At 36.6% G+C, this 19,117-nt stretch overlaps 1 protein-coding gene across 1 annotated transcript in view; it reads left to right on the top strand.

The window, feature by feature from the left end:
* Positions 1-715: 715 nt before the first annotated feature.
* Positions 716-19,117, top strand: part of LOC129244546 (neprilysin-2) — a 97,808-nt gene continuing 79,406 nt past the window's right edge. The window contains exons 1-2 of the mRNA XM_054882246.1: positions 716-806; positions 1,354-1,470. Coding sequence (XP_054738221.1) covers positions 1,454-1,470 — 17 coding nt within the window. The 5' untranslated portion in view covers positions 716-806; positions 1,354-1,453. The remainder of the gene's footprint in view (positions 807-1,353; positions 1,471-19,117) is intronic.

The following is a 19,117-nucleotide window of genomic DNA, read 5'->3' on the forward strand; positions in this document are numbered from 1 at the left end:
CCAATTTGCGCAAACTCACAAAAATTTAAATTCAAATTATTTGCAGTCTCGCATATATGTATACATGTATATTGAGAAAAAAAAAATACAAACACATTTTTACTGGACCATCAACAGTAACCTGTAAACTTAACAAGAAGCAGGCAATAATTTTACTGCCTACCAGCAAATTTACCAATGGCCAAATACATACATACGTACGTGTATTTTAGTAATATTCCTATGGTGTGGATGCGCTCAGCGTCGCTCATCAATGTCTGATATGCTCCAAGCGCCTATTCATACATACATACATACATACATACATACATACATACATGCATACTTAGGCATCCACTATCAACAGTTATCGGTAATAGTAACTGCTAAGCTACTCCACTGAACAAGTGAACTACACGAATTGGCTGATGTGCATACCTGTATACAACTATACATACACACTATATGCATACACACACCCACACACACACACGTGGCATAAGCAACGCGTTCACGTTCGCCCATTTCACGTTTGTATTGCCGTGAGGCCGATGTCTTATCCGTTGGATGAGTCGTTGACAGCCTGTCGTTGTTTTTATTTTTGTTGTTGCTGCTGCTGCTGGATAAAGCACTACTTGCTGTTGGCTCTTATTGCTGGTACTGCTGCTGCTGCTGCGGCAGCAATATTTAACTATTGTTTTTGCTTTTGTTGCGTTTAGCTCTCGTCTGTGAAATTCGCATATAAAACCGTTGCTTGATTGTAGCACCAACTTCAGTTGATCGCTGCCAGTGTTGTCGAACGGTTGTTGTTTAACGCTAATATTTAGGTAACAATTTTCTAAATATTCACTATAAACGCTTCGCTTAAGCTTTTTCACTCGTTATTTGATTGGGGTTGGTGCTCCAAGAAGTGCGTGCTGATTCTATACTTCTATACATGTGCGTGTGTAGGTGCACATATGCGCGCGCTGCTGTTTAACAGTTCAAATAGAGAACCGTATTCCGAATTTGAACATTTGTCAACAAATTTGTTTAAACAAAAAGCGCAAAAGAGAAAAAAAGTTATAAAAAACTAAAAAAAGCCACCGCAAAGATAAAACAGAATAAAAAAAGTAATTAAATATTTAGACAAGCAAAGGCGACGGTTGTGGTTGTAACGAAATTGCAAACTGTGCGCGCAGAAGTAAATTGGCAAAGTTTTTGCATTGAAACATTGAAACAAATAAAAAAGTGAATAACTTAAAACTAAAAATAGCACAAACAATAACAAAAAACTGTATATCTATACATAGAATTCATTACAGCCATTGCGTGATTTCATATTAATACATTTTATTAATTACTGCTAATCCGCATAAACAATTTTTTTTACAGTTTCGCGCTAAGAAATATCTACGAATTTAATTTTTTTTGTGTGGCGTATTGCATTTAAAGGCAGCAGCAGTGTTCGACCGCAATTCATAAGCGAACAAACATGCAGACCGTAATTAAGTAAGTCTCAAATCTCAATTTTTACAATTTTCAAATTTTTATAATTTTTTTTTAATTCTGTCTGATTTCGATTTTAATTGCGCGTATTTGTTGCAAAACAAAAGAAAAAAAAAAACAAAAAAAAAGTTCAAGGTTTAAAAGTGAAAACAAAAATGTCTCTAGTTAAATATAATTTAATTGCTAACGCCAGCGACTCACGCGAGTGAAGGCGTGCAGTGTGGACGGCTGGTTTGTAATGCAGAAATCAAATGCAGAAAAATTTAAAACTTTTTGCTAGTCTAAGCAAATATTGGCATTTTTAGGTATTTTAAGGTAGACAAACAAAATTGTTTACAACAGGCGCTGGAGCTGTGTAAAATATTTTTTACAGGGCGTTAAAAAAAATTAAAAATTAAAATAAGTATGGCACAGGGACCTATTGACTAGGTTTGACAATTTCTTTGTTTCTTATTTAATTTTAGTACTTTTCTTTATGAAAATAAAGGGTGACTTTTTAAGAGCTATAGGAAAGTTTTTCAAAAAAACACACATAAAATTCAGAAAAATGCATGAAATTTTTATTTAAATCGATAGTACAGTCCATATATTTTAATGTTTGAAGATTATTTCATGCAAATGTTGACCGCGACTGCGCTTCAAATGGTCCATCCGCTTAGTCCAATTTTGGCATACTCTTTCTAATGTTTCGGCCGGTATCTCACATATAAATGCTTTAATGTTGTATTTCAATGCGTTAATTGAAGCAGGCTTGTCTGAATAGGCATGAGCTTTAACATAGTCCCACAAAAAATAGTCTAAAGGCGTTATATCGCAGGATCTGGGTGGCCAATTGACAGGTTCCGAACGTGAAATAAAATATTCACCGAACTCGCCTCTCAACAAGTCCATTGTTACGCGTGCTGTGTGGCATGTGGCACCGTCTTGCTGAAACCACATGTCATGCAAGTCAAGCTCTTGCATTTTGGGCAAAAAAAAGTTGGATATCATTTCACGGTAGCGCTCACCATTCACAGTTACGTTACGATTCGCAGCATCTTTGAAGAAGTACGGTCCAATGATACCTCCAGCCCATAAACCGCACCAAACTGTGACTTTTTCTGGATGCATTGGTAGCTCTTGCAATTCTTCTAGCTGATCTTCACTCCAAAATCGACAATTCTACCTATTTACGTACCCATTGATCCAAAAATGAGCTTCGTCGCTGTACACAATTTTTCGATAAAAAAGTGGATCTTCGGCCAACTTTCCAAGAGCCCATCCACCATAAATTCTGCGTTGCGGTAGGTCGTTCGGCTTCAATTCTTGCACCAGCTGTATTTCGAAAAGGCTTCACACCTAAATCCTTTCGCAAAATTTTCCACGTTGTTGAGTAACAGAGGCCCAATTACTGCGAACGGCGACGAATCGAGAACTGATGGTCATCATTAACACTGGCCGAAACAGCTGCGATATTTTCTTCAGTTCGCACTCTACGTAAGCGAGTTGGTGGTTTGATGTCCAATAATGTAAATTTGGTTCTAAATTTAGTCACAATAGCTCGAATAGCCGCTTCAGTTGGTCGATTAAACTGACCATAAAATGGAAGAAGCGCGCGATAAACTTTCTTAACAAAACACCCATTTTTATAATAAAATTCAATGATTTGCAAGCGTTGTTCGTTTGTAAGGCGATTTATGGTTAAATTATAGACCAAACTGAATATGTTTGATAGTGAGACAAAACACGAAACGTGCGTCAGCTGTTTAAAGCAACTGTTTAAAAATATAATAGCTAAAAAATCACCCGTTATATGCAGTTCATTCTACTAAAAAATCATACAAAACCAAGGTACAAACTTAGTCCAAAAAAAAAAAAAATTCAAAAGAATTTCATTACCATTTAAAATTTCTTAAGGGGTTAGGGGTAGTCAGAGGCAATAATTTTTTTTTGCAGTTACTTGCTTTATTTAAATAAAAATATAGTATTAATACATCATGTTTCGACTTGACTTTAGACAAATTTCAAAAAAAAAAAAAAATTAATAACTGTAAAAGTTGTCGCTGTTTGTTTGGAGCCCGTTTCTCCAGAAGTCCCTTGCGCTGATCATCACAAGTCCTTGGAGATTCAGCTAAAATCAATCGGACAAGAGAAAAAAGATTTAAGAAAAATAATTTTAAAGAAAAATCAGTACACAAATATTCAATTCATTCTACACCATTTTATTGATTCGAAAAAATTGTGATATTACAAAGTTTAATTTCAATTCGATGTTTAGTGAAGTGCTGTGGGATACAAAATCTTTCTTGTTTTTCCATCTGGTGCGTAGACGAATAAATCAGAAGATTTTCCGACAAGTGAGCAAGCCACATAGAGCTGTCCATGTGAGAAGCATGGATTCTCCAAATTTAATCCCCACACTTGTAACGATTGTCCTTGTCCGAAAGCGAGTCGCACTGGGAACTGTAAACGTTTGAATTCCAATGGCATATCTGTCGGGATCATTGGGATTCGTGGCAACAGTATGTCTTCACCTTTGAATTTTCCAGTCAAAATTGTGGCCTCGATAACATTGTTCAGTGCTTATTCCAACATTTTGCAGCCTTCTTTGCCGTAGTTCAGCCAGAAAATATTTTTCAGATTTTCGAGAAAAAAACCGACAATTAATTGTTTAAAAAAATTTGAAATTTTTGAAAAAAAAATCCTTCGATCAGGCACTAATTTTTTATGTATCAATCAGCAGTATCAATTTTATTGAAATCTACCAAGCGGTTTTTAAGTTACAGTGATCACCAGTTTTTTGAACTTAGTTAAAGTTTTGTTATTGATTGTCGATTTGCCCGAGCGCTCTTTGTTAATTGTTGAATAACTCGAAAAGTATTTGTTGGATTCACTTAAATTTTTACACAATATTTTTAAGATAATATACTTTAAGAAAATGCAAAAAAAACCAATCCAACTTTTTGAAAATTCTGACTACCCCTAACCCCTTAGATATGTAGTAGAAATGTACTACAGATACTTAGTAGAAATATATAGAAAATGCTGGGCCTAGTGACTGTTGAATTTTGGCATTTGCTTTTCTTATTTATTCATTTAATAATCTAAAAAGGCAGTACATCTTACAGACTATGGAAAACAGATTAATGCCAAATAATTCAAACAAAATCAAAATTAAACTTTTAATTTACTAGATTCATTGTAATGAATTAACGAAAATGTAACATTTCTTATAATTTACAGAGAATTAAAGTATACTTGGTTGGTTGCTTGGTTGGTTTAAGGGTGACCCCGCATCGGAATGCCACATAGACCGCAAGTTGGGTCCCTTGTGTTGCCCTAGAGCTCATTATTTTATATGAAAATATTAATTCGTTTCGAGAATTTAATGAGAGATTCGATTTTCAGGTCCGAGAGTGCTGAAAGATTGTCAATTGTTGGAGAGCCTAGAAGAGCGAGTCGACTTCTGGCTAGGTCGGGACAACTGCACAGCAAATGCCTGCTCGATACTTCCTTACCCTGACTTATAAGGGTTTTTGTCTGTTTCACATTGTAGGATGGCCAGATTTGTCTGGTCGTAACGCAAGTAGTTTCCACTCGCCACCTCCGATCAGCAATGCTGTGAAATTCTCGATCAATGATCATTTTACATGTTGCGAGCGGAATGTGGATTGTGGGTAAGTTACTAATATTTGATTGCGCAGCTTCAGCTCTCGCGAGCTCATCAGCTTTGCAGTTACCTTTGAATCCACTGTGGCCCGGTATCCAGATAACTTGGACAGAATTCTGAACACTTATCTCGTTAAGAGGTAAGATACAGGATCGAACCACATCTGAGTGGGTGTAAGAGGAGCTGAGTGCTCGAACGGCCGCTTGACTGTCAGTGAAAAAGCGGATATCCTCAAGTGATATTCTCTTTTCTAAGATAGTTTTCACAGCATACCAGATAGCGCATACTTCCGCTTGGAATACACTACAGTAGTCGGGTAATCTAAATGATAGATTGATGTGAGGGGAAGTGGAAAATATTCCAAATCCCACTTTACCGTCTTGTTTTGAACCATCTGTATATATAATCAGAGGGCTATCGATTTCGGTAAGATTTGTCTTCCATTCTTCCCTGGTTGGGAGTGTATAGGAGAATAGCAAGTGTGGTGATGGAAGACTTACATGATAGTCTATGTCGGAAGAGATAACAGTGTTCCTGTTCAGTATGGCCGAATGGCCAATATACTTTTTCCATTTCGATATGGCATTCATGCATGTCGCTGCTTTCGCTGCAATCACTTTGCCAGCTAGATCGATAGGGAACAAGTGAAGCAACGTATTTAGAGCCTTAGTAGGTATTAGCATCCTGTTATCAGGAGGCAGGCTGTTCTTTGGACTCGATCAATTGTGGCTACTCTACACCGTTTTTCGAGTGCTGACCACCATACAACCACACCGTAGAAGAGTATCAGTTTTATGATCGAGGTATATATCCAATAAATGATCCGAGGTGAAAAACCCCAGGTGTTGCCTATAGCTTTGTTACAAGTATAAAGAGCTATGAAAGCTTTTTTACGTCTGTTTTCAATATTCAATTTCCAACTCAACTTCCTATCTAGAATACCTCCTAGAAGAACACTTAGAAACTAATTAAAAATTCATTTTGTAACAATTTGAAGTTGTTCTTTGTTGAAGAAAAGTCTAGACCAATATGAATTGAATGCGAATTGAATTCTCTCAAAGCTATAGAACTTGGAACATTGGAGGCATAGTTTTACCTATCATAGAAAACATCATAATTTCGTAATTTCTGAGAAATATTGAAATTAATATCCATTCTTTTCGATAGTCTGCTTTCGCTCTATGTTGTGAGATTTTTATCTTTCGTTATTGTCTTCTACGTCTTACAACCATCGTCTCCTTGGTCGGCCTCTCCTTCTTGCTCCTTCAGGGTTTGCTTTAAATACGTTTTTGGTCGTTCTTTCGCTGCTCAATTTTCAATCGAGTTCATGCCACCGTAATCTTTGGTATTTTATGAATCGCGTAACATTTCCTCCCGCGATTAAAACACTCAGCTCGTGGTTATACCTAAAATATGGTCTCAAAGAAAAGTGTTTTCTTTATTAAATTAAAATAGGAAATAAAGTGTAGTCTATTCCCTTTTTTTTATCTCTACAACCCCTTCTTGAGATTACTTGTCACATATAATCAATAATTCTAGTGGCCTCTTGATATTAATAGTTGGCTTATCGCTCCCTTAAACTACCATACATTATGTTAAGTTTGCTGTACTACGTTTGCTGTGTGCTGTTGAAAATGCATCGCAATACTTTATTGATGTCCAGATTAGTTTAATTTCTGCCTATAATTAAGTATTCTTGCGTTTTTCACGACTTTGGAAGGCCCAACGAAACTTGAATCGATTATTTGAAATCGAAATGCTCCTATAAAACATTGTTTCCTATCTTGTTTTCAAGAACGATAGCTGTTGGCCTGTTAAAAAGACACACCTGTGTAAAGACTAAAATTTCCTTTGTTCTTCTTTCCCTTTTCCCATATTGGGCCCATCAGTCACCTGTAGAAAAAGTCGCTCACCGAGTTATGATAGCCACAACTTATTCGTTCAATCCGCGCTCTATCCTCTCTTGTACTCTGTGGGATATTCGCGACCTGTTGGCTGCTCTAATTGTACACTGCTAAGGTGCTCTTCACTGCAGCGTTGATATTTTTTGCTTGTCTAGTATAAATAACAAAAAAAAAAAAAAAAATTGTGTCACTCTCCTTCTATTTCTCCAGCACACTGACACAAGATGTTGAATATCAATAAAGCTGAGAAAGTTAATGAATAGAAACAACAATTTAAATAAAAAAAGGCAGCCCTGCTATAAATTAAAATCATATACAAATGCATGTAAATAAAGTCTCAACAAGTTTTTTAACTTCAAGATTTTGATCGGTGCGTTCGTTTGAAATATTAAAAAAAATTTGTATTCTGTATAAATGCAGTGTATATGTATGTATAAGTAGTTAGCGTAATGAATCATGATTTAGGCTATTATAATTAATTCCCTTTTATCAAAAAACGAATCACGAAAAATCACGCGATTTATTTCTAATGGTTGAAAATAAGCTAATAGGAATTCAATTATTTTTTACGCGTTTAACCAATTATTTTGAATTACGACAATACAATAGAGGCTATTCAGTTAGCTGGATCAAGGGGTCAATGTAAGTCGCAGCAGACACACAGAACACACAAAAACTTCGTTAAAATTTAACATTTTCACTACAACAAATGGGAAACTTATGCAAATCCACATAATTTGGGTTTTAGAAAACTTAAACCACAAAAAAAAAAAAAAAAATTATAATAAGGGACGTCCTAGCCTTCGGCTGTGTAAAAGGCTTTAAATATTTGTTGAAGATCAAAAGAAAAAGCGGTTTAGATTTAGAATTTAAATCATTTTCACTGTATATAAAACTAAAAATTGGCGCGTACACTTCTGTTAGGTGCTTGGCCGAGCTCCTCCTCCTATTTGTGGCGTGCGTCTTGATGTTGCTCCACAAATGGAGGGACCTACAGTTTTAAGCCAACTCCGAATGGCAGCTTTTTCATCTCAGAAATACACTCGGAGGTTTGGCATTGCCTGCCAAGGGACAGCCGCAATTAGAAAAAAAAACTTTTTATATCATTTTGGTGTTTCATGCACGGAGATTCGAACAGGCGCACTTCCGAATGGCAGTCACGCACTAACCCCTTCGGCTATGATGGAAACGAGGAAGTGTCAACCCCCTAAGTTTGCTCAAAATAATTCACACGGAGGCTACACAGGTTTACTATGGTAGATTTCCTCTGTCTGTATTCTACTTGTTCTCCAAGCATTCTGACCAGGAATACAAGTAGCCACTCAGACGAGCCTATGCTTAAGTTCTCGAGGAAGCGTTTCCTCAGTAATTCGAAGCGCATTCTTTGAAATGGGGGCCATTTGCACTGGAGGTAAGTGAATGAATTCTGTCCTTACTCATCCCAACAGCTGCTGCGAAATTCGTTATACGGAGCTCTAAATGCCTCGTTTAGTATCAACTTGAGTTGCTATTCGTTAAGTGCTGGCCAAAACCGCCTGCGACTAACTATTGTACTAGACTTTTCTAGTGAATACAGAAATTATCGACTGGATTCTCTAAGTTCTGCCTCACACTCTCTCCTCGTGCACTTCATTCGTGCCTTTTTCCGTTGAAAATTACTATAACTCATGTCCATATACATACGAAAAAACATCTCCATCTTCGAACTACACAACTCGAACTCCTATAGTTTGCTGCCGTCTCCGAATGGCGAATATGACAGAGTTTTAACCGAATAATATATAGGGTTTTCCAAACAGAGATGTTGTTTTGATATTCAAAGAAAAATGATATTTTTTAATATAAATGATCGTATGTTTATTTCATTATACATTAGGAAGGTATGCCGTTATCAGTGGAAAATAACATCAGACAAATGACCACCACGATTACGCTTACAAGTCAATATCCTTTTCATAAAATTTTCCATAACCGAATTGCAAAGTGGCTGCCCTATGTGCTCGATAGCCTCACGAATTCCATCTTTGAGGTCATGAATCGACCCTGGGCTGTTGGCATAGACTTTCTCTTTCACGTGGTGTTAAATCACAAGTTTTCGGTGGCAAATTGTGATCACCTCTTCGAGATTTAACATCAGATCAATACCATCCAATTTCGGCCATAAAAAATCGTTAATCATCTCTCGATAGCGTAATCCATTCACCAATAACAGCTGTTATTGGAAAAGCCTTTATAGAAGATTCTCATTATTATCTCATTTTCTAATAGTATAGACAAACAGAGACGTTAATCGGGATTAAATACTTAATTCGGACCTATCTCAGGAATTAAGTGCAACTAATCCGCATCAACAACTAGACTTAATTACCATAGTTGAAGCGGATTAGAAGAATCTTCGATGACAAACCTGCCGAAAAATTACAGCTAATAACTATTGTGAATGAAAAATAATAAACTTAAAAAAAAGAAAGAAAGACTGAGTGCAATGTCAGTTTGCACTAACAGGTTCGTAATTATATTAATTGTTTTGATATTTCGGAGCAGTTTGACAAATTCCTATTTAAGATTTTTAATTAAAATAAAAAAATAATAAATAATTATTTCTTTTACTGACAAAACTATTCAATAAACAAATCAGCTGTTCACTAATTCACGTAACAACCGTCTTTCCAAGGCGCATTCATTAAAGGTGGGGTGACACTAGCCCAACAACAATGTTTTGTACATTTGATTGTCAAAGCAAAGTATTGGCAAAGTAGAAAACAAATAATGAATTCGCCTTGTTTGAGTCTTGGCTGACAGCCACATAGACACGGCGAAAGAAAAAAACAAAATCAGCTGATTTACCTATCACCTTTAATAGATTCGCCTTGCGTCTTTCGCACTACTCTTCACTTTCACTTTTAATCAGAATTAACTGCGCCGGTAATACCGATTAACGCCGCCGTCTGTCAATGCTATTGCACTCCCACGAGTAAGAACTGTTGCTGGTAAAAGTTGAAGTGTTTATCCTCTATTATTTTCTGTTATCGCCCACGGAGGAGCTTCTGCTGACTTGGCTATTTTTCTCATTACATTTAGCAGAAACCTCATTAATTCTTGAAGTTGTCAATTTTATAATTACATTTTTATTTCATTATTACTACAGTAATTAATATCCGATCCTTTGGTAACTGAAAACTGTAAAAACGAGGAATTAACACAAGTTTATGTAGACATACGACTTCTTCTTATCTCTTCATCGCTTCACCTCCTCACTCTGCACATTTTGAGATTTTCTTATTGGTGAGCCGATATCACTCACCATCAAAAAATAATCTATAAAATATTATACTCCTCATAAATGGTATAGAAATGGTGAATTGTGTATATTTTTTACGCCATAGACTAAACCAGTTTCTACTAGCGATGGCAACATCTTCCAACAACCCATCACATTGCCTTTGTTGAGTATCGCCGATTTTCATTGTGCTGTGATCAATAAAATTGCCTTTAAGTCGAACAGGCAGGCGGCGAAACCGCCGATCGTGTAAACTAGTCAGGTTAGGTTTTATCGCAGCCACGTTCGTAGGCAAGTTGCAGAGTTCAATGTACAAGTTTTTATTGACTTTTTATTTATTTTTTTTTGCTATGCATCTAAGGCTTCTTAGCCTGCGGCCAGCTAAGATACATACATAAAGTTGTGTCGTTGAGTGCATGTGGCATGTAGGCATATACTGTTAAAGCATCTTACTGGTTCACGATATTTACATAATCAATTTTCGGTGTGATACAGCATTTTTGGAATAATGAAAATCTATGTATGTAAATCGAAGTACATTAAGAAAGCAAATTGAATAATGCACGCCTTTGTCGGCTGCTATTTACCCAAATCTATATTTTTGAGCTTTTTACGTAGAGCTTTTCGCTTTAAATTTAATTTAGCTTAACAAAATATTTTATTTATTCAGTTCGTAGTGTCACTGCCATGGCCGTTTTAACGCTCTCGCCCAAACCACTTTCTAACATGTTGCTGATCATTGGCGATCACTAAATTTTCGGTACTGGAATGGCCATACTTGATATTCACACCTCTTTCACCGTCCATATTTTTTCTATCGCTCTTTTTCGACAAGTATTTTATTTACCGTTTTCCTTGGTTTTCTTTTTCCCATATCTTTAAAATGCGTCAGTGCAACGTCGCTTGGGTGCTAATCAAATGGCGCTGGTCGGTCTGTTTGCCACCCTGTCGCGTGATCGCCATGTAACCGGTATGAGACGCGTTGGTTGTTAATGAATAGGTGAAACTGCTTTAATTCTCCGCTTTTTCTACCTTTTTCTGCTTTCATTGATAATTTATTTGCACGCTTAGCTGGTAGTGGAATGCTTGTAGATTTTTAAAATACGATTTCCGAAAATTTAGGTATGTTTTTGTTTTTTATACTCAAAAGTTATCTGGTGTGAATTTTTATTAAAAGTATACGAGTGACATTATTTTATGTACACATAATGTATGTATGTACAAAGTGGCGCAAAATTCATCACCCTATCGTAAGATACATAATTTTTGCAGATGGTCGCGTAGTTCAATCATACTTATTTGACACTTATGAACTGGATAGCCTCAGTATACAAAGAGACAAGCAATGGAGCGCGTAAAGGTCCAAGCAAAGATTTCCAACACTAAAAATCAGTTTTTTATTTATTAAAAAATGATTCGAAAAAAAAATTGGATGATTAATTTTGTACCACCTTGTACAATAATAAAATAGGCATGTACCCTTGATTGGTAACTTGTCTCGAGGTTTTAGGTAGTAGGCTGGTCAAATACTCATTTTTTATAAATATTTTGTAGGAATTTTTTTTTTTAAGAAATTAAAATGCGATCGTTTTGATTTTATAGTATGTTATTATTGACATCAAATAGTATATAAACACAATTTTTTTTTTGGACATATTTTTTTGTAGTAGTGTGGCATCAAAGTCTTAAAAAAAAAGATAGGTGGCTTGTCAACAGGATTTGGCTCTTCAGGACATCTGAAACGAAAAGGTTAAACTGATTATTATTCTGTAGACTTGTCATTCTGGCAGGTGCTACTTTCGTTTTCTTTTCAGCCCTAACTTTCCATACTACAGTCTGATTTCCACCAAAAAAAAACATACCTTTTTTCAAAACTCCGCCATTTTGTTAATTTTCAAAAAAATGTTCCCATTGTAGCAATACATGCATTGTACAATAAAGTTCCTATATGAGCTAGGCAGGTGAAATGGTTCAAGTACCACTCTGGCACTCCTCAATTAGCACTAAAGCGCCGTTTTGATACCATTATGAGACCTCCAACAGGCAGATATATACAGCCAGCCAGAGCTATTGATGTAATGGGGAAGCTAGATGAGATTTAGGTTGGCGCACTGCCGCAGGCTGTCGAAGAAAGGAATACCCAGTGACGTAATTGTTTAACTGCCAAACTCGAACATTTACAGAGAAAGTGCTGAATAGCCTCTTTCTCTGAAAGGTTTCCACTGCTTCCGCAATAGAGGTTAAATGGTAAGCCTAAACTTACCGACCGCCCAATGACTGGCAAACACAGCTATGAGCTATGAGTTTGAGAACTTTCTGCGTCCTGCGTCTATTGTACTGACACCAAAGAGTTTTCCCAATAGCACTCGACGAAATGGAGCTCTACTTTTCTGCGCTCTCCTGAGGGGTAAGTTGTGCAATTCCCCTCTAACGACAGTTAAGGTTATGCCAATGACCGGATAGGAGATCTCTGAAACCAATTCAGTTTACCCCTCTATGTTCCTATGCCTTGGAACAAAGATTAGATAAATGTTACCTGCACATCCAAGAGATTTGATCTCCCAATTGCAGGAGTTGACTAGTTTGGATCTACACACAGCGACATCAGAGCCTTGATCGCAGATTGACTATCGGAAGAAATGTTGATATAGGGTGGCTGATGAATTTTGCTACATTAAGAAACTCAAATAACTGTTTTTTAGTGTATGGAATTCATTTATTTTTTTTTCAAGTTGAAGGTCATTAAATTTTATTAAATGTAGCTTAACTAGTTTTAAAAATAATTGAATTTAAATGCGCCCCATGCTCGTTGACACAAGTGCGGCATCTTAGTAAAAAGTTGTTCATTGCTGCTTTGAGAGTTGCGACAGGAATAGCCGCAATTGTTGCCCGAATGGATTGTTTTAGTTCATCCAAATTTGTTGGCTTTGTTTTATAAACTTCTTGTTTACATAAACCCCACAAGAAAAAGTCAGGTGCAGTAAGGTCAGGCGACCTGGGGGGCCAACGAAATTCGGAGTTTCTTGAAATCAGTTTATTGGGAAATTTTCGTCGCAACTCTGTCATAACAGTCTGGGCTATGTGAGACGTTGCCCCATCTTGTTGAAACCACACAGAGTTGAAAGGAATTCTCTTTCGTCGTAGTTCTGGATAGAAAAATTCTTTCAGCATTTTCAAATAACGGTCTCCAGTAACCGTAACGGTGTGACCATTTTCTTTAAAAAAATAAGGCCCGACAATACAGCGTGAAGAAACCGCACACCACACTGTCACGCGAAGAGGATGCAATTCCGTCTCGTGGAGTATCTGTGGGTTAGAAGTACTCCATATTCGACAATTTTGTTCGCTCACATTGCCGTTTAAATCGAAATGGGCCTCATCAGACATGAAAAGGCAGTTTAACATGTTTTGGTCTTCTTCCACCATTTGCAGGATCTTCTGGCAAAATTCCAAGCGAATCGGCAAGTCTGCTGCATTCAGTTTGTTAACCATTTGAATGTTGAAGGGAAATAAGTCTAAATCTTTGTGCATTATTGTTTGCAAAGACTGTCGGCTGACACCAAGTTGAGCAGATAAGCTTCTTGTTGAAACCCTTGGATTGCTTTGTATAGCTGCAGCTACAGCAGCGATCGTTTCCTCCGTCCGAACTGGTGGGTTTCGATGATAAGGCCTTCTTGCGACTGTTCCTTGCTCAGCAAAATTATTCACCAGTCTCATTATGGTCCATCTGCTCGGGGGATCGCCGCCAAACATCCGCCTGTACTCTCTCTGTACCAAAACTACGGACTCCAGTGCGTGATAGCGGCGGACTATCCAAATTCTTGTTTGCGTGTCCCAGTTATCCATTTTAATAAATTTTAAAGATCAATCTGCAAATTAAAACAAAAATGGAACAGATAACTTAAAAAGAAAAAAAGTTATTCAATTTTTTTTTGGTAGCGGCTTTCACCAGCCACCTATTTCCCGCGCTCTCACGTTCTCTAAGCATTTTGCATGGCTGCAGGATCGCAAAGACTGCCATCTGAAAAACAGCAGTATTCGGCAATTTTAAGGAAATATATAAATGGGCTGATTTAGAGAAAACCCGATTCCATCTGGGAGCCGTCAGTGAAGACAGAGGTACCAGCTTCGATGCAGATTTTCGCCTAATTTGTCGATGGTAGGTCATGGATATACAAGAGATATAGCAGTAGAGCCAAAATGCTTCCCTCTAGAACGCCTGCGTTTATATTTTTTAGAGAAGAATACGAATTTTCATGTTTTACGCAAAAGTGCCTGTCATTCAGATATGACGAGATCACCTTGGTGGAGATCTTTCCGCCATGCTAGAAAACAAAACGCCTGAACATACTTTTTTCTTTTCCATAGCGTTTTCTCTGGTGCTTACGACTCTGTGTATTTGGTCGAGTGTGGCGAGATCGTTTCTGAAACCAAATTGGTAAATGGGAATCAGATGTTTATTTTCAATGAGTGACTGTATACGTTTTAAAAGTGTTTTTTTTTTGTCAAAAAGCTTCGACATTACAGGTAACAGAGCTATTGGCCTGTAAGAGAACACTTCGTTAGGTGGTATATCTGATAGTGACCAGTGCTTTCTGCATTTGCCCAGACTTCGTTTAACTTGAGCCTGTACGCCGCCTTCCTCGCTTTCTTTCGAATTTGAAGACCTAGAGGTTGCAAGTTCAGAATGGCATTAAGGTATCACCAGATGTCGTACTCATGGCACCTGTTATACCCAAGCACACACTTTTCTGTAGCCTGTTTAGGGGTTTTACTCTGGAATTAACCATTGTAGCCTTCCACTATACTGCAGAGACGTATGTAATAATGGGTCTAATCAGGGTGATGTACAACCAGTGTACTATCACCGGTCTTAGACCCGATGTGTTGCCAAAGGTTCTCTTACACTGCCAGAAGACTTTTAGGGTTCGAGAGACCTTCTACTCGACGTGCTTCTTCCAGGTAAGCTTACTATCTAGGATTACTCCTGAGTATTTAACCTCAGAATATAGTTGCAGTGTTACCCTTTTCAATGTGGGTAGTAACAGGCCTTCCATATTGCGTTTCCTAGTGAAAAGGTACTTTTTGTGCGATTCACCGAAAGATCATGCAATAAGTGAATGGTAAAATATTTTCTATGAGCTGGTGCCGAATTTAATATTTAAATTAAAAAACTAAAATTTTTATTAAAAACAAAAAAAAAAAAAATAAATAAATATTTTTTTTAATATAATATATTAAAAAATTTGCTTTGCAAATAAGTTTTTTTTTAAGTTTAAAATTTAAAAGTTTTTTTATTAAAATTTTTTTGTAATTTTAAATAAAAAAAAAATTTTATAAAAAAAATTTAAATTTTTAAATAAAAGAACCGTTTTATTGGACTACCCCACAGCGAATTTTATCTACAATAGAAAATTATAAGAAACATGTTTTTCGGTTTCCACTAAATTTTTGCAGCAAAAGCGATAAACAATGTTTAAAGTTGCGAAAAACGAACTCATAAGAAGACCTCCAAAGGATAAAAGGTATGCATGCATTTAAATATGTACGTATGCACGCACCTTAAGGTCATTCACCAGTAGGCAGCAGAGCTGCATTAATAATCGTGTGACACCTTTTTTGAAGAGAAACGTCAAGTCAAGAATCGTTGGCTTACTAAAGAGTCTTCTTTGTCTCATTGATTTCTTTCTTGTTTTTTGCTTTTTACACTTTTTCAAAGTGAAGGGTATGTAAAGTAAATAAAGTATAGTCGAGTACTTTTCGAGTACTTTTCGAGTACTTTTCGAGTATACTTGAGACTGGGGTGCTTCAACACCTTTAATAAACAAGAACAACTACAGAACAATGTACGGTTACGTTTTGTTTTAATTAAAGTCTATTTTTAATACTTTTTTCATGATAAACCTCTCAGTTAACTTTGTGTTAAATGAAAAATACAGTAAGCACAATTTCCATTAGAATTTTGAAATATTTATCAAAGATATTGAATTTCAACAAAAAAGCGGCTTGATAACTGATTAAATTCGTTTGATTTTGCAAACGTTTTGAAAAATAACAAAAAATTCTTTTGCTGAGTTCGTAGTTTTCTGCATGTTTTTTTTCTTATGGAATGTTTACATACATTTTTTTTTTAATTTTTCGGCTGCCATGTGACTTGGCTCAAAAGTGTTACCACAGTGATAAAATTCATTCAAATTTATTCTAGAGTCAAGCTGCTAATAAATCCCTTCAATCCAACAATACCTCAGCGAAGTGCTTGTGTGTATGTAAGAGCGCCTTGAACGGGCTGGTCGTGCTGTCTGCCGAAAGCTTTTGCATGGCAATCAGGGAATAGGAGATATAGGTATTTCCGAAAGGAAAAAGTGCCATCTCACATTTCGTTTGCAAGTTTGGGCAAACATATCTGGCCAAAGGTCGCACACAAAATGTCAAATCGCTAATCCTCCTCAATGCGTTCAGTGGTGGCAAAGTAGTCAGGCATTGTCTAACGGATGTATGTACATACATAGGGAGGGGATGTGCTGCCCATTTAACGATTTCAAATTAGTTCGGTGTAAAGCGGGCAAATCAATTTAAAATATCACTAATACAAGTGACAAAACATGTGCATATGCCTCCTAAATGTATGCTTCAAGACTGATAAGGAATTGAGGACACGAGCGCCTTAAGAATAAGATTTAGTTTACGACTAATGCAAGGAAGAAGGTAAAGATAAATATGCAGATGAAGAAAAGGATAAAAGCAAAGATTAAAATAAAAATAAAGATATGCCAACAAGGAATAAATACAAAGATGGAGGTAAATTTAATTACTTGATACGAGTATAAAGACAAAAGTGAAGGTGATTAGGTGAATGTGACAGAGGAAAGAAACAAATAAAGGTAGAAATAGGTGAGTGAGGATAAGGATATGGATAAAGAGCATTCTAGAGACAAAGCTAGATTATGGAGAGATGGCCAGGGCAAATATAAAGATAAAAATAAAAAATAAAAATAAATAAGGACAAAGGCCTCGGTAGTCTAGCGTAAGTGCACTAGCCTGCCATCACAAAGGTTGTGGGCTCGAATCCCACGTAAAGCACAGTCCTTGCACTTTTCCAAAGTTACCTACTTTCCTAGCTTCTAAAACACAAACAAAAAATTAAATTTCATTCCTCAACCCCAAAAACCTTATCCTTCCAATCCTTACTACCGCACAAAAGTCAGCGCATTACTTGCATTGTGGTCGCTAAAACAAGCAAAAAAACAAAGAAAAAGACACAGTTACACTTTGCATCAGTGGCGCCAGCCAGATGAAGCGGGCAATCGCGGTAATAGCGCATACACATCAAATTTAGCGAAGTCCTCAACCATCTGTGTGATCTTTCTGGCAGCAAAATGTGAAACACAGATGCAGCTCTAATGAATTAGAAGGCGTTGTTCCTAAGTAACGACAGGTGGGCATTCATTCCCACTATTTAGAACTGGTAGCGGCAGGCTAATCACCAACCCTTCCAGAAAGAATATAGAATAGATTAACGAAACCAACGCAAGACTGAGTCTTGTCGAGGAAAAAAAATACAAAGTCAAAAATTCCGAGTGGAAAAAAAAGACAAAGGCAAAAATGAAGATAAAACCGGTTGAACTTCCAGCACTGGACGAACCGTAGTTTATATAAATATTTGTTTGAATACCTAATAGACTTAGACTCGGCAATCATTCACAACATTTTCTACTTCATAATGACATTGCCAGACGCGCTGTTAATCCGTATTACAGGGGCAGTTAATCCGATTAAAACGTAGTGTGACAGACGGTTATTACGCGAATTAAGCTTTAAGTCGACTCCGAATGGCGGATATTTTTTTGTTTTTTGTGAGGTGCTTTTTCATGGTAGAAATACACTCGAAGGTTTGCCATCGTCTACCGAGCATTTTAGGATTCCTCCGTTAGACGGATGCTAAAAAAATGCTCTGAAATGCTCCCATAAATGAGAATTTACCTTCACAATAGTCCAAAACTCTTCAGGGAAAGGTTAATATTTTGAACTTCGCAAAAAACACTCGAAAAAAAACTTAAAAATAATACTACTTTCGGATCCTTATTTCGAAATGCTCTGTTGTTGTTGTTGTTGTTGTTGTTGCAGCAGTATCTTTGCTCTGTCAGTGTAGTGTAATCAGTGGTTGTCTTCGTCTAGCTCATCTAACGGCAGGGTCAGGAAACTTGCTGTTTCGACAGGTTGGATCCAGAGCGAGAGGGGTGTTAGTGGGTTTGATGGGGCATGTAAAAAGGTGGTTAGTGTCGTGCGGGGTGCCATCACATGCCGGACATATGTCGGTCTGTTTTATCCTCGATCGGAATGCTCGCTGCTGGGCTGGCTGGGCTTTGTTTGGTTGAGTTGAAACTCTGCGTACAAGATCAAACTCATATCTGCGTGAGTAAGAGGTGGCGAACTTAATTGTAACTTTTTACCCAGAATATTTAGTGGAGAATTAAAAAGAAATCAAACTTAAAAGTGAACATTAATTTTTATTTTGTCACTAATAATGAAAAAAAATAAAAATTATAATGAAGACAAGTTGCCTGAAATTACTTATGAAAAAAACACTAAAAAAAATTAACAAAAACAAAAAATAATTCACCTGAAATGACGTTAAGAAATATTTCATTTCAAGTTTCTTTCGTCAACTCCAGTCTTGTGAGCTAATTTATATAATCACTCGCAAAACCGCTTATTAAAATGTTTAGAAACATGCACGATATTGATTTTAGAAATTACAAAAAAAAAATTTATGGTTTTTGATAAGCTGAAATATAAATTCAGAAAGAAGAAAATTTT

Source organism: Anastrepha obliqua, chromosome 1 (genome assembly GCF_027943255.1).
Source record: "Anastrepha obliqua isolate idAnaObli1 chromosome 1, idAnaObli1_1.0, whole genome shotgun sequence".
NCBI classification, from domain to species: domain Eukaryota; kingdom Metazoa; phylum Arthropoda; class Insecta; order Diptera; family Tephritidae; genus Anastrepha; species Anastrepha obliqua.